Here is a 23,734-nt window from a genome sequence, read left to right on the forward strand (position 1 = left end):
TTCTGTGTTATTGATGGAGTGGGAGGAGATCTTCTGCTCTTTGCTGATGATTTGTCTCTGAATGCCTTCCAGATGTTACCTTCCTGCCCTATGAGGGGCGTCACTGGGGATGCATTCAGGCCTCCTTCCGACATGAGCCAGTCTTTTGACCAAGCTTCTCTTCCCGTTCCCTCCACAAATTCTGGGTTGATCACTTTCGCCATGGATCCAGATCGGCCCAAAATGGTGCTCAGTCACAGTGCTCAGTCACAGTGACCAAATGGTGCTGAGTCACAGTGACCAAAGAGCAAGACGGAGGAACTCATCCAGACTGCTGTTTGTCCCACCCCTTTCCTCCAGGAAAAGCCGCTATTTACTGATGTATCAGAGCAAACCTCAGCCAGGTTTTCTCCGGATTGACCTTTGCTTTGATGTTGCACTAAGGAGCAGGGTTTTTCCTGTAGGAAAGTGGCAGGGCAAAGGCAAAACCACTTGGACCCATGTTTTCTGGGCACAGAAAATGCAGAAGGTGAATGAGCCCAAAGAAACACTGAGTTGTTTTATTACCCCCTTGGAGGCATTTTATGCTGCAGGTGCTTTTTTAAATTTCCAGATGGAAAATAGAATTTGAAATGTGGGGACTTCTATAGAAGACAGTTTGGGACAGTGTGTATGTCTGAAATGCACAATGCAAACTAGATTAAAGTTAATTAATTATAATCTAAGACAAGAGAGATGGGATGGAATCTTCTTTTGAACCGACAAACATGAAATTTCCCTAAAATGCTGTTAGATTTTCATAAGGATTTTAAATAATAATTGCAAACTGATGTGGAAATGTGGAGAACTTGATATCGGTAAAATTAATAATCTCAGATTGGAAAAATAAAAGCTGTGAGAAATGAAAATTGGCTGATTCAGCCATCCCTACCCAAAACCTTAGCATGTGCCAGGCAGCCTAACATTCAAGGGCCAGGCTGTTCCTCCACTCCAGGGTCTGAGGGGGTCTTCCTAGTGTGGCCTGTGGTGTGCAGTAAATTCCCTTCTCTTTTCCCCTCCAGGATGTGAGAAGCACCTTGCAGAGGTAAGTGGATCTGGCTAATTTCCATTAGAATCACTCTTTGAAGCAGAGGTGTGTAACGAAATAACCCTAGGATGATATATTTGGTCACAGCCTGGATGTAGAAGAGTTAATGCACCTCCTACCTTGAGTTACATCACATGCTTGTGGGGGCGGGGTTACGAACATTTTATGAGGAGAAAACAGCAGTTAGGGACAGTTGGGAGAGAGAGGGAGATGAAGCAGGAGAGTGTGAGCGTGGGTGAGGGTAGTGTTAGGTGAGGAATTAGTGAGGTTTGAAGTTATATGTTTAACAAGAACAGTTCCATTGAAACCACATGCTTGTACACATGAACCTTGAATGCAACCGTTAAGTTCATAAGACATTAAATGTTAAATTAAAGTTCCATCTGTACCATCGCCTGTGTGATCTTTCCAGCAGAGGTATCTATGGCTCATCTGGTGGGGATACTCATTAAAATGACAAAACCCCTATCTAAGGCAGAAAGGATAGGTTGTTATCCCTTGAGTGCACCGAGAGGAGGAGGAAGAGGGAGACTGGTTTGAGGGTGACACAAAGTTTCCTCAGGTGGGAGGAAAGCTTCAAGTGGGGGTAAAGCTCGAGTGAGGAGAACCCCTTACTGTTGTGTACATTAAGAATAGTCTCATATTTCCCCTCAGAGCTTAAAAGAAACCGTGCCACGTTTTGGGCTGGAAGAGCACTTTCATTTTACCTTTAAACTCCAAGCATTGTGAGGGGGTTTATAAGAAGAATAACTGGGATAGTGGGAAGTGAACTTTACCTCAGGACATCCCCATTAAAGCCTTGCACAATCTGAGAAGTAGGTTGTACAATAAAGACGGAAAGTAGAGGACTTTCGTCACAAGGTGCAAGAACCGCAGACATGGCCCTTCTGCTCGGCTGCTAAGTGCTAGGCACCGACAAGCCTCCCCCTCCCTCGGGAGGAGAAGGGAATGGACGTGCCTTGCCTAAGGGCTCAGGGGGGGGGAGTGTAGGCTGCGCTGCGAAGGAAGGGAGGTCTGGGGGCATGTGTGTGGGGGAGAAGTGGGGCAGCCGCCAAAGCGAGCCTGCCTGGCGTGTTTCAAAAGCGGGTGGCTGCGACTCCTGCTTCAAACAGCGCCTTCCCCGAATCTCAGCTGTCTAGCAAAGAGCGGCCGCTCAACGCTTTCAGGGTGGGACGCTGAAAGAAGAGCCGAGCCTGAGAGAGAGAGAGAGAGAGAGAGAGAGAGAGAGAGAGAGAGAGAGAGAGAGAGAGAGAGAGAGAGAGAGGTCGCTCTGTGCTGTGGCTGGCCCAGCACAGAGGGTCTGGACTGGACTCAGCGGCGGCAGCGGCATTGCGTGGGCGCCTGGCCCCGCTGGCCTCCCCACTGCTGCGCTCAAGCTGGAGCGCCTTGAGCCCAGCCTGCCAGTGAGCGAGACAGCTGGAGCTGGCCCAGAGCGCAGCCCGCCAGCCAGCCAGCGAGCTATGGTGAGTGAGGTGTCCCAAGAGCGGCGGTACCAGGGGCGCTCGGCTCCTAGCATCATTGGAAGCCATGGGAGCCCTCCAGTGGTGTCACATATGGTTACATCTTGTCCCTTATGCTGTTTAGCATCCTTATGAAGCCACTGACAGCTGTCCTGAGGGGTTTTGAACTGAGGTCTCCCCAATCTGTGGTGGACACCCAGCTTTATACCGCTTTTCCATCTCAGTCAGGGCAGGAAGTTGAAATGCTTGGAGGTGGGTGATGTACTGGATGTGAGTCACGAGTTGAAGCTGAATCCTGAAAATTGCCTGTTGGGAAATAAACTTCCACTTGGTTCTTTTTATTGAAATCAGCTGAAATAATTAGGGAGACGATGCCACAATGGGGCCATTCATTGTTTTTCTTTTCACCAGGTATGAGAAAAGAGAGAGTCCAGAGAAGCCACTTGCTTTCCCCCCAGAACTGAGGAACAGGATCTTGGAATCCTGTGATCTAAAGCACCTTGTGGAGGATGCAATGAAACAATGGAAAGGTAATGAATAATGGCTGCCAGGATTTCACACTGGGAATTCTATTCCTTCTTCAGAACTGAACATGCCAGGCTCTTATTGCATGGAATTTTGTAACCCCAGGATACTTTCCTTCTTGGTGCCCCAGCCTTCATTTCCTGTCCCTCAGAATGGCCCATGTATCTTGTGACACTGGATCCTGTAAAGAAAGCATGAAACAGAGTGTAGAGCAAAGTCAGGATTTTTTCCTCCCATGTGCTTCTGTTTAAAATTCTACAGAACCTCCTTTTCCTTTTGGTTCCCTGTCTACACAATCCGGATTTGTCCTTTTGGAGGATCTCTTGCTCTGAATGGAGTCAAAGGGCATTAAGAAGCCCCCAGTTCCCCCTCTGCCTCCTGCTCAGGCTTGTTTCTCAGCAATGGAGCCAAGGCCTGAGCCGTCTCCTCCTCAGCCGTCCCCCCTGCAGCTGCCATATCTAGTGCTTCAAGCATCAAGATCTCCTAAGAGTTCCCCCATTGAGGATGGAAGCAAGAGCACATGAGCCCCACAGGGCACAATTATGCTTGTTAACCTTAAAGGTTTGTAGAATGTTTGTGAGGAAGGACTTCCTTTTGCGTGAGAGCTCTGCCAATCCTTCCTCATCAACCTTCCCTTCTCCTTCTATTTCACAATTTTGTTTTTAATAATTTCCCTCACCACTTTACTTGGGAAGATGTTAAGGCTGCCTCCATCTCCCCTCTTTATCCTTTTACAAGATTCCTATTGCTCTGCCTCCCCTCCAGTCCAAGAATGTAGAGCCCAATTTCAGGGACAAACCATCAGGATTCATGCTGAATATTTTTATTCTGTTATTTATAAGCTTGCTTTATAATTGCTGAGTTTTAAAGCTTTAGTTATTTTCATAGATTCTTCCTATGATTTTCTTGTTTTTAATTATTTTCTTGTATGATTTAATTAATATTTAACAGTTGTACTTGAATTTAAGGATGCCACGTTATGAAGTGTTACTTTTGTATGGAGATTTATTTCTGATGGAAGAGTGTTGCCCTTACACTTTATATCTTTTTGCTTCCTCAGATGCTGTGTTATACAGAAAACCAATTCAGAAAGGTAAATTTCCAGGGGAGGAACAATTTCACAGGAGGAATGAGGATTGATATTTCATGGGTGTTGAACCGTCAGTTCTGCAGACTTTGAGACCCCAATCAATGGCGTAACTCTGGGTAACAGTCCTCTAGGGGTGTTTGGGTTCTTTGTCTGTCCCATGAATGAACTGGGAGGGGGTTTGAAGGCTTGCATTGTGGGCAGAGCTTGTCCCTGCGAAGAACCTGCACACCAGTCTTGAGTTCCATTCCTGCCTATAGACTATTATCCTGGTTTCCCTCTCGATTTTATAGATTCTGCTTTCTTTCATAAAATTTATATTCTGCTTGATTGTAGGGAAAAGCCTCAGAGCCTTACAATATCTTACAAAAGCCCTTAAGGAGAATCCTGCAGGGTCTGTCCAATGTCCATCTTGTCGAGTTCTCATGTATAGGGAACCTCCCTTGCATTTTGTTTTCCCTCCAAACAATCTGGAGATATTCTTTTGGAGCTTCTCGAGATTTGCTTGAATTTCTGCAAGCACCCCGTCCCTCCTCTACCTCCTGCCAGGCTGGTCTCCCAGCAGCAGAGCCAAGGCCTCAGACGCCTCTTCCTCAGAGTTTCAACCTCACCAGCCATTTCTTGTGGTTCAGGCATCCCAATCTCCTCAGAGTTCCCACAGTTCTTTTGAGACCCTTGGAATTACATGGTAAAGCTCTGCCAATTCTTCCTCTGCAATTTGGTTTGTCATCATGTTTGGAAATTCCAGTTTCAACAACTTTTCCCCACCAGATTACTTGGGGCAGATGTTAAACATTTCTTCATCCATCCAGTTCAGATCCCCATTTTATTCGGGGATTTTGAATGACTGTATTCCGCCATTTTCTAGTATGGTTTACCATTTCTGATTTTCTCATGAAATCATGGAATAGGAGAGTTTGAAAGGATCCCAATGATCATTCTAGTCCAACCCCCTGAAAGGCAGGAATTACAGCTAAACACGTTAGTTGTTTTAATTCCTTAGGCCTAGTGATATTAAATTCGTGAGAATAATCTTTTGGAGAATATTTAACATCACTACTAAGGCCTACAGTTGTCGTCTTTGCAATTATTTGTTTTATGATTTAATCTTTTGCTTGAAATAAGGAAACAACAGACGCTATGTTATGGTGATGTTTTATAAAAAGGGTGTGTGTGTTTTTTTACCTATTGCATTGTAGCCTGTTAAACCTCTCTTTTTGCTTCCTCAGATGTTCAGTCATTCAGAAATCTTCAGAGAGGTAAATTTCACATGGAGACCCCAATTCACAGGAGGGGGGGACTATTGTTTCATGGGGGTCAAGAGTCTATTCTGTACAACTTGACTCTAGCCCCTGCTGTTTGTACCACAAAGGCAGAGAGGGTGGACTTGAAGATTCAGAGGGGGCGAGATAAATTACCCAGAAGGATCAGACTGAGCAGGGAAGAGTTTCATTCCTGCCTAGAGTTGGGTTGCTTTTCCATGTGACCTTTTTCAGAACTGATTGTCACGTGTCCTCTTTTTCCCAGACTAGAATAAATTCTAGTGGATTAGACTCAGATCTAAGGCACCTAGCCTAGAGCAGAGAATGGCAACAGAGCAGCATCTTAAGCTAGCGACATACTGTATAAAACCCTTTTCTTGTGGCTGAACTAAAAGGACGCTGGCTCAGCTACCATATCTTAGAGGAGTCTGGGAGGGCAAGAGTTAACATCCCCCTGCCCTTAAGGAGAGTCCATATGTACATCTTTAACAGTTTAATAAATTGTTCTGGGCACACTTGCATTCTCAAACTTGTGAACATGAGCCCATGTCTGTTTCTGTCTCTTGGCTGACTCTACCTAATCTTCTCTTTCCCTCATCTTCTCCCTAACAGCAAATGTGACTCTGGATCCAGACACAGCCTATCCCTGGCTCATCCTGTGGGAAGAGGGGAAAGGCGTGAGCTGGGGAGACGAAGAGCAAGACCTGCCCGACAATCCTGAGAGATTCAATGAGGAGCCTTCTGTGTTGGGACGTGAGGGATTCACAGCAGGCAGCCATTTCTGGGAAGTCTATGAGGGAAGTGGGGAAATGTGGGCTATGGGGGTTGCCAGGAAGTCTGTGGAGAGAAAGGGCCGCTTCCCCTTAAGCCCTGAGGAGGGGGTGTGGGCTGTGGAGAAGTGGGGAGATGAGTACTTTGCCTGCACCTCCCCTGATTCCTCTCCTCTGTACCTGAGTTGGGAGCCCAGGAGGATCCGGGTGACTCTGGACTATGAAGGGGGATGTGTGTCTTTCTCTGACGCTGACTCAGGAGCCGAACTCTACACGTTCTCAGGAGCCTCATTCTCTGGAGAGACCCTCCTCCCTTTCTTTTATCTGGATGACTTTCAAACCTACCTCGGTATCTCCTGAAGAGACTAAATCTGCCTCTCAGGCCCATTAGATGTTTCTCTCCAGACTGGAGTGACCGACATAAAAAACATTTACACGCCAAGAGTACATTGGGCAGTATTTCAAGAACCCTTTGAGAGGATTAATTAGTCTAAATCAGCAGAATTAACAAATCAAAAATGGGTTGCTGTTGCTTTGTATTTTCCTTTTCCCAGAATTTCCTCTGCACCTTTTTAAAGAGACTGTCACATTTTTGAGAGTCCTAATAATAAATTTATTCACCTTCAATCTTGTTTTCCTTTTGAGATGTCTGATTTGGCAGAGCTCAAAACTCTTAATCCCAGGGTCGTGGGTTTGAGCCCAACGTTGGGCAAAGGTTTCCTGCACTGCAGGGGGTGAGACAAGATGACCCTCAGGACCCCTCACAACTCTGCAATTCTAGGAAATCTTCCTCTCCCCACAATACCGTATGCAGTTGTTAAAATACATGCATCATTGGATTAATAGATGACTAAAAAATGAACCCCTTCACCCACATCAGGCAGGATAGCTCCTTGCTCTAGAGACCTTAGACGGGAAGAAAATGTAAAAGAAAATGAACAGGGTGTCAGCTTCAAATGCCCTCTGCAAATACAGCCTCACCATGTCAGAAATAAACCTCATTGCATTGAGTGGGGCCTCTGCCCAGTTATATGTGTTTCCAGAGGATGCATTAATGTTCCTTATTTACAGGCTGGATTCTGTCTATCGGGGGCATCAAATGGGGTGTCCTCTGGATAATGCTGGACTCCAACTCCCCTCCGACCCCTCCAGCATGGCCAGGGGGCAGAGAGGATGAGAGTTGCAGTCTGGCAGTTTCCAGAAGGGGCCCCATGGGCTGTGCTGCCCTATACATTTTGCAGGGCACCTTCCCTGTGTTCCTCAATCCCACCCCAAATACACAATGCTTCCCCAATGAGTGTCTTTTCAGCACCAGGTGCATCTGATTTCTCTCCTGGATACTAGCAGCTGGAACAAGAAATGCCTTTGGAATCAACCCCTCTCAAAGATCAGGCAGGACTCACTCTGACTCCACTATCAGGGCTGCTGATTACTGAACAGTGAAGCGTGCTCTCCTTTCCCTGCATTTCCCACAAGGTGGTAGCACATCTAAGAATAAAGACACCTTCCTCCCCCCACCTGCCTGAGGGCCGCCTTCCCTATATGATGTTGGCCTCATTAGTGTGTCATCCTACGTTTCCCTGTGAGCCTCCTCTCACCCCGTGGAAGGACACAAAAGGGGCGCATTTGGTCCAGCGCCCAAGAGGGGCCACCCAGACGCCTATGGGAAACCTGCAAGGAGGACCAGAGAGCAAAACCAGCCTCCCCCCCCCTGCAGCCTCCAGCAACCGATTTTACAAGCATGGGCACCAAATTTGTTGGGGGGGGGGCAGATAAGCCATGATCCCCTCCACCTTCGGCTTGGTTTTATCACTTGCCTTCGTTCACCTCCCGCACCTTTCCCTGCTCCTTGCAGGGGGCACGCACCCCTTGCCCCGGGCACCCTGAGCTGGGGGTCCTGCCTGCTGCCCACCCCCACTGCGGACAGGCAACACCACACAGAGAGCAGCAGGAAAGATGGGCAGCACCAGGTGAGCAAAGGGTTATGGCTGCTGCCACCACACAAGAAATTAACACATGAGACTCTGCCCTCGCCTACGGGGATCATAGCTGCCAAGTTATCCCTTTTTTAAGGGATTTTCCCTTATGCTGAATAGGCTTCCTCGTGAGAAAAGGGAAAACTTGGCAGCTATGACGGGGATCTGGCCATCAGCAGTTCTCAGAGGGACCCCCCTGCAGATCAATAGAATATTTTGCAATATCTGTGGGTCATCTTAGCTATCAAAGGTGTTGAGTAGTTTTTGAGCAGTCCAGGATTCTGTTAATGGTTCTGGGTTTTCCTTCTCTGCGGGAAATAACTTTGGAGTTCCCGGGCTATCAGTATAGAGATCATGGCTAACCGGTCCACCTGGGAAATGGGTGTGAATATTAAAGTTTCCTGTGATTTTTACATTTCATGTGCATTCTCGAGTTCTTTGGCAATTGCTTGTAGACCCACTGGGGTAGCTGTAGGATGTTTTGGCAATGTGGCAGTTCGAGGAACGCAACGAGACATTTTACATTGTGGTACAGTAATAAAACGATATCAAGCATTGGGGTGGAAAAATAAAACAATGGTCCTAAAAGTGTGATTGAATTATAAGCACTAAAAACCAGATCAGTTGCTACTTATTATATAACATCGTTTCAAGAGAAGACACATTTCTTCCACAGAGTTTAGGATACAAAGCATTAAAGGAATACACGTTACAAATTTAAGGTTACAATTTAACTTGGGAGATTACACGCAACACACGGAACGAGAGAGCTATATTCTTAACTGAAAGGTATATCAGAAAAAAAACTCAAAATGAATACATTCAGATACAAGGAATACATTTTTCAAATATAAGGTACAGTATTTAAATTAAGAAGTAAGGATCAGAAACACTCAGGTGTTATAAAATCATATTTGGGGGGGTTGCAGGACACCATTACTAATGAACAGAGAGGGGTGACCGAACCTGACAGCTGCAGTTACCCAGAATCCCTCTCAACACCACCTTCTTCGCCTCTGCTCCACTCCAGAGACCCCCACCCCTCCCGCTTGGACTCAACCCTGCCTTAAGGAAGGCTTAAGGATCAGCATATGCACACATTTCCACATGACTAGCAACTTGGGAGCCATAATTCGCTGTCAATGGTATCTCATTCACAATGGAAGACTCCTCTGAACAAAAGACAGTGATCAACTCTTATGAAAATGTTAATTTCTCTTTGTGTTTAGGAATTCACACCTGGGAGGGGTGATAGGAGGACTAGGAGAGGTGTCAAAAGTGCTCAGATTTCTACCTTGAACCCTCCTTTTTTGTGAGGTATTGATTACATAGCTGTGATGTAGGAATGATGTATTGGGGGGCGTTTCTTGGTGATGGGGAAACTGATAAAAGTGGAGGTTCTCTTTTGTTCTGGTTTCCTTCCTTGTTCTCCTGCGTGAGGGGAAGGACCCTGTTGCAACAGCAAATAAAGGCTTTGCTTCTCAAACTTCTCTGGTTGGCCTCTGTTATATATTCTCCGATCGATGGAGAACCCAATAAGGCTCTTGTGTACCCCATAAGGGAATAAGAGCAGATTTTTGCTTAGAACACAGGTTTTATGAGGAGGGGGCAAACACACTCTGGTGATATAGGGTTTCGAGTTCTTAGGAAAAAGATTTATTGGCAAATCCTTAGGCATGAGGATAAATTGAGACTAAATTGCTCGGCTTTCGCTACATGGTTCGTTTTAAGCAGGGTAATTGACAGGAATTTCACGCCTATTGTTCCTATTATTCTTATCAGGAGCTGCTGTCACCAAGTCCTCAGCGAGTTAAGGGGCCATGCTAAGAGAGCTGAGGGCCGATTCACAACTTTGAGGCTCATTTCAGAGGCTCATTGACAGATGCAAATCTGTTTCCTATGGTGGAAGCGAGGAAACTGAAGCTTCGCTATTCGGTGATTCTGGGCTTCCCTTTTGGCGGTTTTTGATATAGCCTAAAATATAGCTTTTTATTCCCCTCTCTGTCCATGGGTCCACTCCTACATTTGGCATAGGATTTCCCGATCAGCTGTCGGAAAGCTGAGACGTGGAAGTGGCAGGTCAAAGCGCTTCATCCAATTTCTCCAGGGACTTCCAGATTGGGTTGTTGCCATGTGCTGTGCGTGGGGCTGCCTTTGGAGGCGACTAGCAGCCAGATCCCTGAGTAGGGTTACCGCTGGTACCCCTAGAAACCCTAAAACAGCTGCATTGGCTGCTAGGATGTTTCTGGGCTTAATTTAAAGTGCTCAGGCTAGTGTTTAAAGCAGTGCTTCGCACAAGTGGATAGTACTGCCCCCTGGGAAAGGGGAGGGGGCATTACATAGGCGGGCGCTAAGAGGCAGGGGGGAGCTGGTGATGGAAATGACTCTGCCCAGCGGCCATTCTCGGACCTGGTGCTGTCTCTTGAACTGCAAAGACGCGGCTGGCGCGGTCTTGTTACTAGAACTTCCTTCCTGGCGGTGAGGTCGCGTTTGCAGTGAAACAGCAGCAGGCGATGGTATCATAGCTGCCAAGTTATCCCTTTTTTTAAGAGATTTTCCCTTATGCTGAATAGGCTTCCTCGTGAGAAAAGGGAAAACTTGGCAGCTATGGATGGTATAGACGTGCAGCGTCAGGCCTTTACAGGCAGGGGGCTCTAGGATCGCACCTTCGTCGCCAGTGTTAAATACGCAGCTTGAAAGGAAGCCGAGTCAGCATGGTACTTTGCAGATCGTTTGTTAACACATAAGCAGCTCCAACTAGAACTCACTCTGTTAAACTCCACCAGAGAACAACAACAAAAACCCACCAAGACTCTAATAGTTCGCGCGCTTATTTCTCATTGGAGCGTTCGCCTACCACACACTTCAGGGATTGGCTGGGTCGCGCCAGGATGCGGACCCTGATTGGTGGTCGAAGGACACTGAGCCCAATACGTAACAGCTACCAGATGTGATTTGACACTGGATTTGTTGGCGTTGTTTTTAAAAAAGGGGAGGATCCATGTAGACCCGCGTTTTACCCTTTTCCGGAGTCTCCCCAGCACTGGATCAGGCAGGATCGGCAGAAGGATATTTTATTATTTTGTTGCATAGTCCTGGGGACTTTACTGAGTCTTTTCCAGGAAAGGAAAGTTCAAGTTGCGGAAAACTGAGAAAGCGAAGCTTAACTCAGCTCTTTGGCGTCAGGGAGCCATGTCTGCTGCTGGGGATCTCATCCAGCGTCTCCGTGATGAAGCCACGTGCTCCATCTGCCGGGATTACTTCAAGGATCCAGTGCACATCCCAGGGTGTGGCCACAACCTCTGCCGATCCTGCTTGATCGAGTGCTGGGGGGAATTGGAGGCAGAGGCTTCCTGCCCCCAGTGCAGAAAAACATTCCAGAGAAGAAGCCTCATCCCCAACTGGAATTTGCCGAATGTGGTAGAAATAGCCAAGAATTTCAGCCTTCAAGAGGGAAAGGGAGAAGGAGTCTGTAAGAAGCACCGGAAGCTCCTGAAGCTTTTCTGCAAAGTCCACGAAGCCCCCATCTGCGTGGTGTGTGTCAAATCAAAGGAACATAAAAACCACAAGGCGATTCCTCTGGAGGAGGCTTTGGACGAATACAAGGTAGGAGATCCCTGGATCTTGAGGGGGAGAAACAGCTGTCGATTCAGGTCCGAAGTAGGCATGGCATGAATTGGTAGTTGTTTATTACATAAAAAGCAGCCAAAGGGAAGCCTGAGGTCTGGGAGGAGGGAGTTGAAGTCTTTCTCTCTGCCAGGGGGACAAAGGGATCTTCCCTTGAAATACTCACAGCAGCTTCAAATATTTGAAGTGGAACCTTGGTAGGGAGAGAAAGGGTTAACCTCATCCGCATCCCCCAGCAAGGTTGCTTTGTACCTATGAAGAACACTGCAAATGTAAATCCCACATACACAACTAAGTACATGTCTCTTTTGGCTACCAGGATGCTTCCTCAATGCCCTGCAGAGCAGAGAGCAGCAAGGGGTCAGCTGGGGGGTGGGACCATAGCTGCCAAGTTTTCGCTTTTCTCGAGAGAAAGCCTATTCAGCATAAGGGAAAATCCCTGTAAAAAAGGGATAACTTGGCAGCTATGGGTGGGACTCGTGGCCAGGAATTGACCAGAGGGTGCAGGATCCCCCCAAAATCTGTTGAATGAATATTTAGGAGTGGGGGTGGAAGCACCTAGTGGTGGGGAGCACACTTATTCTGGGGGTGCTGTGGGGCCTGTGCAATGAGGTTGGGGGGGGGTGAGGATCTCCTCCCATCCCAAATAGCAAAGGACTCAGTGGTTCAGAGTAGCATCTGCAAAGACAGGGGGGAAAGATGACTTTTCCATGACAACTCAGAATTGGACCTGTGCTATTATATAAAAAAGATAAAATTCTACTTCTGCTGCAGAATAAACTTTTTTAAAAATGACTTTCAATCCCTTTTAAAATAATTCACTTGTTCTACTACAGTGGTGCAAAAATGCTCCTGTGCCATGCAATGTCAATAGTGCGAAAAAATAGTAAAGATAATGAAATGAAGCTGGCCCCTTTGAACTTGTGGGGTGACCAGACAGCAATCTTCTGATTGAAGGAGCTACTTAGGTTGATTCTGGCTGCAACAAGAACTACTTTGGCCCAGAAATGGAAGAAGCTGCAGCATTTAAATCTCCCCTGGTGGTCCAGGCACATGTGGGTTCTGGCTACTTCAGATAAAATAACTGACAAGTAGCAGTAAACCTGAATTGCCATCTGACCCAATTAAGTGTCAAAGCAGCTGGGTCAAGAGGAAGGGTGGAAAAGCCCTAGGCTTGCAGAAGAGGGGCTTGGAATGGGTGAAGTTTTGAGAAGCGCTGCTCTATTCCTGTATCTCTAGCCTCTTGAGAGGGGCTTGAAATGGGCTTTTTCAGAACTGCTGATTTATCCCTGTTAATCTAGCCTCTTGGACTGACCTCACTATCTCTTTGATGCTCAACTGATACACCCCAGGTTGGATCCTGCCTCACCCTTTCCTCCTCCTCCTCCTCTTCCCACTTGCTAGAACTCTCCTCGGACAAGACAAAGGAGCAAGCATGGCTGCCTTTGCTCTTCTCCAGACTAGTTACAGTGGTACTTTGGGTTAAGAACTTAATTCATTCCGGAGGTCTGTTCTGAACCTGAAACAGTTCTTAACCCGAGGCTAATGGGGCCTCCTGCTGCTGGCGCGCGATTTCCATTCTCATATTGAGGTAAAGTTCTCAACCCGAGGTACCACTAGAAAACTTTTCCATCCCAGTTCTGCAGTGGTTTTCAACTAGTGTGCTGTGGCACCTTGGGGTGCCTTGAATGATGCTCAGGGGTGCCACTGGAAACACTGGCCTCTTCCCTCTTGCCTTCCCTCTCTCCTCAAATGTCCTCTGGAGTCTCTGCCTCCCAAAGGCTTGTGCAGCTGTTTGTTGCAACAGCCCTGGCCACAAGATCCCCAGGCGAATGGCGCCTGTGGGGTTAGGAATGGACAGACAAGTCCCAGGCCCCTGTGGGGCAGTGTGAGGAGGCATTTCTTTTGGGGCAGTGGAGGGGGGCAGACTGACATCCGAGGGCCAGGCTGTTCCTCCACTCTGAGGGGGTCTTCCTAGTGTGGCCTGTGGTGTGCAGTAAATTCCCTTCTCTTTTTCCCTTTAGGATATGAGAAGCACCTTGCAGAGGTAAGTGGATCTGGCTCATTCCCATTAGCATCACTCCATCAGGCTGGGATGCAAGAACCTAAAAATAGCCCTCCAGGGGTTGCAGGGGAGAGACTGTAGGACTCACTCCCTGCAGCATCTCACGGGTAAAAGTAGAGCCCCCTCTTTTGAACTTGTAGCCCCCCCCATTCTCCCTCCAAGGTTCAAGGTCAACTGCCTCCTCCCTCCCCACATCACTTCACCCAGGGATGGGGGCTCTTTTCTTTCTCTTGACTTTCTGTTCATGGACTTTTTGGTAATTTCAAATATCTAGAAGATAAAGTCCCAAAGATGCTTGGGAAGAGCTTAGGACGTACCAATAGATTTCCATGTCCAACTCGAAGCCCCCCAACTCTGTTAATTCAGCCCCTTTGAGGCTCTTAGGGAGGGAAGGTCTGTTGGTCTAGAATAGGTGGGTTCTTTTTCATGGAAGCCTTTCTAGCGTGAGAGGCTGAAGGTGGTCTGGAGTGTGAGGTGAAAGTCAGGTTGTTTGATGCCTCTGATGGGAGAGTCCAATTGGGCATGGAGTTGTGTCCTTCCTGGGTGAGAGAGGGGGGCAGGAAGGGTGGAGGTTGTTCTCCTTGACTGCTGGGCAGCTTTGGACATCACTCCCATCCTCTGGAGAGGTTCAGGGAGGGAGGGATTGCAGGCATTCCACCTCAGAGCTTTGGTTCTTACATCCTGGGACCTTCCTAAAAAGTTGTTATGGGGCAGCATCATTGGAAGCCATGGGAGCCCTACAGTGGTGTCGCTTCGGGTTACATCTTGCCCCTTGTGCTGTTTAGCATCCTTACGAAGCCACTGACAGCTGTCCTCAGGGGTTTTGGACATGGGCGTAGGCAAGGGGGGCAGAAGGGGGCAGCTGCCCCCCCTAGAAGCAAAAAATTAATGTATTTTACAGACCATAACCAGCACTTTTCCCCTCCAAAAACTGAAGTGGAAAGGGCTTTGCTTTAGCAAGAGCAGCTAAGTCTCCGCTTGCTGGGGGGGTGGGGGACACAGCTGTAACAAAAACACATCAAATAAATAAAGCAAAGTGGCTACCAGTAGTTAAGCAGTTAAGACAATGGAGCATATATCCCCAGGCAAGATTCGATAGCTGACAATTTCACCCTATTGTTCTTAAGTGGGAGTTGTTAATGAGCATTCAGGAGCATTAAGAGTTCTATTGGCGATTTAATGAGGGTGCAGACTCAGAGGATTCAATTTGACTAAGGTGGCTCTGCAAGGCTAAAAGGAAGTGAATAAGAAAGGGGGGGCTGTAGCTTTGACAGACACAGTGATGTTTATGAAAAGCAGTGGTGTTCCAGTCTGCCCCTCCTCCTGCATCTGTATACTGTAAATCAGGGGTGGCCACCTCCCAAGAGACTCTGATCTACTCACAGAGTTTAAAACTGGGGGTGATCTATGCCCTTTGGGGGGGGTTCAGGTCAAAGCTGTTGAGTTTTTTTAAGGAAGGGAAGCCCTGTTTTTTGGGGTTTAGGTCAAACTTGTTGAGCTTCTTTTAGGAGGGAGGGAGGCCCATTTTTGTTTAGGGCTTCAGGTCATAGTTCAACTTTTTTTAGGGAGGAGGAAAATTTTGGGTGAGCTTTTTTTAGGGGTGCCAGTGACCTACCAGTGATCTACCACAGACATCCAGTGATCTACTGGTAGATCACAATCTACCTGTTGGACGTGCCTGCTGTAAATCAAGCAGAGAGAAAGCTGCTTACAAGGCTCCTGTACATGCAGAGTTCCAGCATCACAGCGTCACCCAGAGGCACCCACAAATATGAGTTATCCCTCTCTCTATTTCTTCCTTCCTTCCCTCTTCCATCCTTAATAAAATACTGGGGGGGGGAGATAAGCCCCACATAGAAAGCCCATCAACATGGGGGGATGACTCTTTCAAATACGGTATTTACCAGTAATTGGGGGGGGGGAGGGGAGAGGCACCTAGGCCTCTAGGAGTTGGCTGCTATGCCTAGGAGTAGGACAATTCAAGAAAGCAGAATGATGCATATGCTATGGTAATATATCAATAGAATCATAGAATTGTAGTCGGAAGGGACCACAAGGGTCATCTAGTCCAACCCCCTGCAATGCAGGAATGTTTTCCTAAGGTGGGGCTTGAACCATGGTTGAAATATTATGCTGATATGCAGCAACGCCTCGGAGCCGTCGTGGCTGCGGCCATGCCTTGCCTCGCCCTTGCCCGCCCTGCCACCCCCTCTCGCCTGCCCGACCCTCCCGTCCTCTTGCTGCAGAGTTCCAACATCACAGCGTCATCCAGAGACACCCACAAATATGCGTTATCCCTCTCTCTATTTCTTCCTTCCTTCCTTCCCTCCCTCTTCCATCCTTAATAAAATACGGGGGGGGGCAGATAAGCCCCACATAGAAAGCCCATCAACATGGGGGGATGACTCTTTCAAATATGGTATTTACCAGTAATTGGGGGGGGGGAGAGGCACCTAGGCCTCTAGGAGTTGGCTGCTATGCCTAGGAGTAGGACAATTCAAGAAAGCAGAATGATGCATATGCTATGGTAATATATCAATAGAATCATAGAATTGTAGTCGGAAGGGACCACAAGGGTCATCTAGTCCAACCCCCTGCAATGCAGGAATTTTTTTCCTAAGGTGGGGCTTGAACCATGGTTGAAATATTATGCTGATATGCAGCAACGCCTCGGAGCCGTCGTGGCTGCGGCCATGCCTTGCCTCGCCCGCCCTGCCATCCCCTCTCGCCTACCCTCCCGTCCTCTCCAGCCAAGCAGGGTAGCCGCCAACGCTGCCAGCCCCAGAAGCACAAGGTGGCCGCTGCCGCCGCCACCGCCACAATGTCATCAGGCCCGCTGGCCTGTAGCCCCGCCCACTTTCCCACTTCATGGCCCCTCCCCTCCCGTGCCTTGGCCCCTCCCCTGAACGACCATGGCTTGCCCCCCCTAGTTTTGATCCTGGCTACGCCCCTGGTTTTGGACTGAGGTCTCCCCAATCTGTGGTGGACACCCAGCTTTATCCCGCTTTTCCATCTCAGTCAGGGCAGGAAGTTGAAATGCTTGGAGGTGGGTGATGGACTGGATGTGAGTCACGAGTTGAAGCTGAATCCTGAAAATTACCTATTGGGAAATAAACTTCCACTTGGTTCATTTTATTGAAATCACCTGTAATAATTAGGGAGACAGCGTCACAATGGGGCCATTCATTGTTTTTCTTTTCACCAGGTATGAGAAAAGAGAGAGTCCAGAGAAGCCACTGCCTTTCCCTCCAAGCTTGAAACAATTCAAAGGTAATAAATAATGGCTGCCAGGATTTCACACTGGGAATTCTATTTCTTCAGAAGTGAACATGCCAGGCACTTATTGCATGGAACTGAGTACAATTTCACAGGAGGGGTGGGCTCTGATATTTCATGGGTGTTGAACCCTCTGGCCTGCAGACTTTGGGACCCCCATCAATGGTGTAGCTCTGGGTAACAGTTCTCTATTGGTGTTTGGGTTCTTTGTCTGTTCCATGAATGAACTGGGAGGGGGTTTGAAGGCTTGGATTGGGGGCAGAGCTTGTCCCTGCGAAGAACCTGCACACCAGTCGTGAGTTCCATTCCTGCGTATGGACTATTATCCTGGTTTCCCCCTCGATTTTTTAGATTTTGCTTTATTTCATAAAATTTATATACTGCTTGATGGTAGGGAAAAGCCTCAGAGCCTTACAATATAACAACAACAACAACAACAACAACAACAACAACAACAACAACAACAACAACAACATTAATTTCATTATTTATACCCCGCCCATCTGGCCGGGTTCCCCCAGCCACTCTGGGTGGCTATTAAAATACAGAAATCCATCAAACATTAAAAGCTTCCCTAAACAGGGCTGCCTTATGATGCCTTGAATATCTTACAAAAGCCCTCAAGGCGAATCCTGCAGGGTCAGTCCAATGTCCCTCTTGTTGAGTTCTCCTGCATAGGAAACCTCCCTTGCATTTTGTTTTCCCTCCACACAATATGGAGAGATTCTTTTGGAGGTTCTCGAGATTTGCTTGGATTTCCCCCTAGTGAAGTGTGTTCAAAAGGGTACCCACAAGCACCCAGTCCCTCCTCCACCTCCTGCCAGGCTGGTCTCCCAACAGCAGAGCCAAGGCCTGAGCTGCCTCTTCCTCAGAGTTTCAACCTCACCAGCCATTTCTTGTGGTTCAGCCATCCCAATCTCCTCAGAGTTCCCACAGTTCTTATGAGATCAGCCCCATTCCATGAGAGAGGACTTCCCATTACACCAGACCCTTGGAGTTCCATGGCAAAGCTCTGCCGATTCTTCCTCTGCAATCTAGTTTGTCAGCATATTTGGAAATTCCAGTTTCAACAACTTTTCCCCACCAGCTTACTTGGGGCAGATGTTAAACCTTCCTCCAGCCCTCCAGTTCGGATCCCCATTTCATTCGTGGATTTTGAATGATTGTATTCTGCCATTTTCTAGTATGGTTTATCATTTCTGATTTTCCCACGAAATCATGGAATAGCAGAGTTTGAAAGGATCCCAAGGATCATCTAGTCCAACCCCCTGAAAGGCAGGAATTACAGCTAAACACGTTAGTTGTTTTAATTCCTTGGGCCTAGTGATATTAAATCTCAAGAATAAACTTTTGGAGAATATTTAACACCACTACTTAGGCCTTTGCAATTATTTGTTCTATGATTTTAATTTTTGCTTGAAATAAGGAAACAACAGATGCTATGTTATGGTGATGTTTTGTAAAAAAAGATTTATTTTTTTAAGCTATTGCATTGTAGCCTGTTAAGCCTGTCTTTTTGCTTCCTCAGATGTTCAGTCATTCAGAAATCTCCAGAGAGTTAAATTTCACATGGAGATCCCACTTCACCGGGGGGGGGGGAATAGTGTTTCATGGGGGGGGGTCAAGAGTCTGTTCTATACAACTTGACTCTAGCCCCTGCTGTTTGTACCACAAAGGCAGAGAGGGTGGACTTGAAGATGCAGAGGGGGCGAGATAAATTACCCAGAAGGATCAGACTGAGTAGGGAAGAGTTTCATTCCTGCCTAGAGTTGGGTTCTTTTTCCATGTGACATTTTCCAGGACTGGTTGCCATGTGTCCTCTTTTTCTCGGACTAGCAGCATCTTCAGCTTGCGACATACTGTATAAAAACCTTTTCTTGTGGATGAACTTAAGGGACGCTGGCTCAGCTAAAAGATCTTAGAGGAGGAGTCCCGGAGAGCAAGAGTTAACATCCCCCTGCCCTTAAGGAGAGTCCATATGTACATGTTTAACAGTTTAATAAATTGTTCTGTGCACACTTGCATTCACAAAGATGTGAACAGGAGCCCAAGTACTTTCATGTGGCAAGCGAGGGAGTAATACTTATTATTATTATTATTATTATTTTGAAAGTTAAGAACATTGCCACCATGGGAGCCGGGCTGGGGTGGGGGAGTGCTAGAGTCCTATCTATTCAAGTTGCATGGGATCAATTCCAAACTGTTACCTCCAAGGATGTGGACAGGCTGCTTGGATGAGTGAAACCAACCACCTGTCTCCTTGATCCTTGCTTATAAAAGCTAGCCGGTAAGGACTGGGCGATGGGCTTTGCGGAATGGTGAATGCTTCTCTCTGTGTGGGAGCCTTCCCAGACCCGTTGAAAGAGGTGGTTATTAAACCGCTTCTTAAAAAAACATCTTTAGCTGCGGCCAATATGCCCAACTATTGCCCAGGCTCAAATCTTCCATTCTTGGGCAAGGTGATTGAGCAAGTGGTTGCCGAACAACTCCAGGCACGCCTGAAAGAAGCAGACCATTTGGATCCCTTCCAGTCGGGATTCAGGCCTCATCATGGGACTGAAACTGCCTTGGTTGCACTGGTTGGTGATCTCTGGCGAGCTAGGAACAAAGGTGAGAGCTGTTTCCTAGTCCTGCTGGATCTCTCAGCAGCTTTTGACACCATCGACCATAACATCCTTCTGGACCGTCTAGAGGGGTTGGGAGCTGGGGGCACTATTATACAGTGGTTCCACTCTTTCCTCCTGGACTTTGTTCAGAAAGTGGCGGTAGGGGACGAGTGTTCAGACCCCTGGGCTCTCACTTGTGGGTTACCTCAGGGTTCTGTCCTCTTCTCCAAGCTTTTCAACATCTAGCGTGTTTCTCCGAAAATAAGCCATACCCTGAAAATAAGCCACCGTGTGTTTTTTTTAAGGAAAAATAAATATAAGGCGGTGTCTTATTTTTGTAGAAACATGGTACATGCAGCCGCTGAGAGAGATCATCAGGGGGTTTGGGCTGGGTGTTCATCAGTATGCGGATGATACCCAGCTCTACCTCTCTTTCAAATCAGAACCAGTGAAGGTGGTGAAGGTCCTGTGTGAGTGTATGGAGGCGGTTGGAGGATGGATGGCGGCTAACAGATTGAGGTTGAATCCTGACAAAACAGAAGTACTGTTTGTGGGGGGCAGAAGGCGGGCAGGTGTGGAGGACTCCCTGGTCCTGAATGGGGTAACTGTGCCCCTGAAGGACCAGGTGCTTAGCCTGGAAGTCATTCTGGACTCACAGCTGTCCATGGAGGCGCAGGTCAATTCTGTGTCCAGGGCAGCTGTATATCAGCTCCATCTGGTACGCAGGCTGGGACCCTATCTGGCCACAGACTGTCTCACCAGAGTGGTGCAGGCTCTAGTTATGTCGCTTGGACTACTGCAATGCGCTCTATGTGGGGCTACCTTTGAAGGTAACCCAGAAACTACAACTAATCCAGAATGTGGCAGCTAGACTGGTGACAGGGAGCAGCCGCTGAGACCATGTAACACCAGTCTTGAAAGACCTACATTGGCTCCCAGTACGTTTCCGAGCACAATTCAAAGTGTTGGTGCTGACCTTTAAATCCCTAAACGGCCTCGGTCCAGTATACCTGAAGGAGCATCTCCACCCCCATCCTTATGCCCGGACACTGAGGTCCAATGCCGAGGGCCTTCTTGGTAGTGGCACCCGCCCTGTGGAAGGCCCTCCCACCAGATGTCAAAATCTGCTCTTCAAAATACGGCACCCCTACACTTGCCTATCATGAATGTCTCAGCCCCTAACTGGTAACCTTTTGAGTTATTCCCCCCTTTCTCCCAGGGAACTAGTCTTATGGTATATATTAAATCCAAAAGAGAAGCATTGAATAAGCAGTCCTTTGTAAAACTGCCCTGCCACCTGCTTTGTCTTCCCTGGCGGCAAGCCCTAAACTTCCAAGATGGTAGGGAAGAAGGCAAGGGGAGACCAAGTGGGTGAGGGGGATGGAGAGCAGGAATAAACAGTCTCCCCACTTGGTGTGATTTTCACTTGTGGGCCCAGAACATGACCCCTGCGAAAGTGAGGGGACGCCTAAATGTGGTTTTGTGTTGTATTTTTATGCTGTGAACCACCCTTAGACCTATGGATGAAGGGCAGTAGGCAGGTGTGATTATTATTATTATTATTATTATTATTATTATTATTATTATTACGGGGTGTCCTCATCCCCCACCCCAGCCCAGAGGTCCCCAAACGCCAATTCCCACAGATATTGTCAGAGGAAAGCAGCTTCTCTCCTCTCCTGCCTCCTCCAATTCTCTCTTTCTCCTTCGCTAACACAGAAGAGATGAGTAAAAGGTTTACTGGGTGGTTTTTCCTCTTAGAAAATGCCTGGATTGAGAGGAGGGCAGGCACAATACACATCAAATATAAGAAAGTGAAGAAAACTGATTTAAAAAGAAATCCCATTGATCTGAAAGGGAATCTAGGGGTTTTGGTTGTGTTTTTTTTAAACAAGATGCCCGTTTCTGTCTCTTGGCTGACTCTGCCTAATCTTCTCTTTCCCTCCTCTTCTCCCCAACAGCAAATGTGACTCTGGATCCAGACACAGCCCACCCCTGCCTCATCCTGTCCGAGGATCGGAAAAGTGTCAGATTGGAAGAGGAAGTGCAAGACCTGCCTGACAATCCTGAGAGATTCAATTGTTGGCCTTTTGTGTTGGGACGTGAGGGATTCACAGCAGGCAGACATTTCTGGGAAGTCAATGTGGAAAGTGGGGAAGTGTGGACTATGGGGGTCGCCAGGAAGTCTGTGAGGAGAAAGGGCTACTTCTTCATAAGCGCTGAGGGAGGAATCTGGGCTCTGGGGAAGTGGGGAGGCAAGTTCTGGGCCCGCACTTCCACTAGTTACTCTCGTATGTCCCTGAATGAGGATCCCAGGAGGATCCGGGTGACTCTGGACTATGAAGGGGGACGTGTGTCTTTTTATGACGCTGACTCAGGATCCAAACTCTACACGGTCTCAGGAGCCTCGTTCTCTGGAGAGACCCTCCTCCCTTTCTTTGAGCTGGATGACATTAAAGCCCACCTCAGTATCTCCTGAAGACACTAAATTTGCCTCTCAGGCCCATTAGATATTTCTATCCAGACAGAGTGATGGATATAAAAAACATTTACCCGCCAAGAGCACGTTAGGCAGTTTTTCAAGGGCCCTTTGAGAGGATTCATTCCACTCAAAATAAGCAGAAATAACAAAACAAAAATGGGTTGCTGTTGCTTTGCATTTTCTTTCCTTTTCCCAGAATTCCCTCTGCAGCTTCTTAAAGAGACAGTCACACTTTTAAGAGTCCTAATAAATTCAATCTTATTTTCCTTTTGAGTTGTCTGATTTGGCAGAGCTCAAGACTCTTAATCCCAGGGTCGTGGCTTTGAGCCCAACGTTGGGCAAAGGTTTTCTGCACTGCAGGGGGTGAGACTAGATGACCCACGGGGACCCCACAACTGCAATTCTAGGAAACCTTCCTCTCCCCACAATATATTATGCCGCTGTGAAAATTCATGCATCATTGGATTAATAGATGACTAAAAATGAACCCCTATCAGGCAGGATAGCTCCTTGCTCTGGAGACCTCAGACGGGAAGAAAATGTAAAAGAAAATGAACAGGGTGTTAGCTTCAAATGCCCTATGCAAATAGAGCCTCGAAATCTCCACACTTTGACAGAAATAAACCTCATTGCATTGAGTGGGGCTTCTGCCCAGTTGAATGTGTTTCGAGTGGATGCATTAACATTCCTTATTTACAGGCTGGATTCTGTCCATCGGGGGCATCAAATGGGGTGTCCTCTGGATAGTGCTGGACTCCAACTCCCGATTGACCCATCCAGCATGGCCAGGGGGCAGAGAGGATGGGAGCTGCAGTCCGGCAGCTTTTGAAAGGTATGCTACCCTATAGATTACGCAGGGCACCTTCCCTGTGTTCCTCAATCCCACCCCAAATACACAATGCTCCCCCAAGGAGCGTCTTTTCAGCACCAGCTGCATCTGATTTCTCTCCTGGGATACTAACAGCTGGAACAAGAAATGCCTATGGAATCAACCCCTCTCAAAGATCTGGCAGGACTCACTCTGGCTCCACTATCAGGGCCACTGACTACTGACCGGTGAAGCCTGCTCTCCTTTCCCTGCGTTTCTCATGGGGTGGTGGCACATGACGGAATAAAGACACCTCCCCCCCACCTGCTTGTGGGCCACCTCCCTCCCCTTTATGTTGTTGGCCTCGTTTGTATGTCATCCTAAGTTTCCCTGTGAGACTCCTCTCACCCCGTGGAAGGACACAAAAGGGGCCCACTTGGTCCAGCGCCCAAGAGGGGCCACCAAGACCCCTCGTGTGGAAAACCTGCAAGGAGGACCAGAGAGCAAAACCAGCCTGCCCCCACCCTCTTTGTCTGCTGCACCTACATAGCTTTGGCCTGGGATCCTTTCAGCTGTCATTTCTGAAGATTAAACCTGGGGTCTTGTGCAGCGAATGCTGGATGCTGCCTTGAACCCCACCAGGCTTCTGCTCTCCCTAGCTCAGCATTATCACCTCCCTCTGGCTTCTCCAGTGTGGCACCCATGGGTGCCGTGGCACCCGCAA

The 23,734-nt window shown here is 47.8% G+C and overlaps 2 protein-coding genes across 3 annotated transcripts in view; both read left to right on the forward strand.

The window, feature by feature from the left end:
- Positions 1-7,344, forward strand: part of LOC132591152 (zinc finger protein RFP-like) — a 76,225-nt gene extending 68,881 nt beyond the window's left edge. Inside the window, exons 6-10 of one of the 2 annotated variants that reach the window (XM_060270699.1) lie at positions 1,041-1,063; positions 2,938-3,056; positions 4,112-4,144; positions 5,368-5,397; positions 6,013-7,343. In XM_060270699.1, coding sequence (XP_060126682.1) covers positions 1,041-1,063; positions 2,938-3,056; positions 4,112-4,144; positions 5,368-5,397; positions 6,013-6,530 — 723 coding nt within the window. In that variant the 3' untranslated portion in view covers positions 6,531-7,343. Of the gene's footprint in view, positions 1-1,040; positions 1,064-2,937; positions 3,057-4,111; positions 4,145-5,367; positions 5,398-6,012 lie in introns of both variants that reach the window. The other variant, XM_060270700.1, reaches the window with a different exon arrangement.
- Positions 7,345-11,145: 3,801 nt separating this feature from the next.
- LOC118081345 (zinc finger protein RFP) lies at positions 11,146-22,951 on the forward strand. Its single transcript, XM_035107830.2, has 4 exons — positions 11,146-11,752; positions 13,798-13,820; positions 17,044-17,108; positions 21,682-22,951. Exons 1-4 carry the CDS (start codon positions 11,339-11,341, stop codon positions 22,197-22,199), a joined length of 1,020 nt encoding a protein of 339 aa, XP_034963721.2. The 5' UTR covers positions 11,146-11,338; the 3' UTR covers positions 22,200-22,951.
- Positions 22,952-23,734: the final 783 nt, after the last annotated feature.

This window comes from Zootoca vivipara, chromosome 2, assembly GCF_963506605.1.
Source record: "Zootoca vivipara chromosome 2, rZooViv1.1, whole genome shotgun sequence".
NCBI classification, from domain to species: Eukaryota; Metazoa; Chordata; class Lepidosauria; order Squamata; family Lacertidae; genus Zootoca; species Zootoca vivipara.

Coding starts and splice junctions, on each gene's coding strand:
- LOC118081345 (XM_035107830.2), top strand. CDS start 11,339: ATGTCTGCTGCTGGGGATCTCATCCAGCGTCTCCGTGATGAAGCCACG. Junction 11,753..13,797: donor AGGCTTTGGACGAATACAAG/GTAGGAGATCCC, acceptor TTTTCCCTTTAG/GATATGAGAAGCACCTTGCA. Junction 17,109..21,681: donor AAGCTTGAAACAATTCAAAG/GTAATAAATAAT, acceptor TCTCCCCAACAG/CAAATGTGACTCTGGATCCA.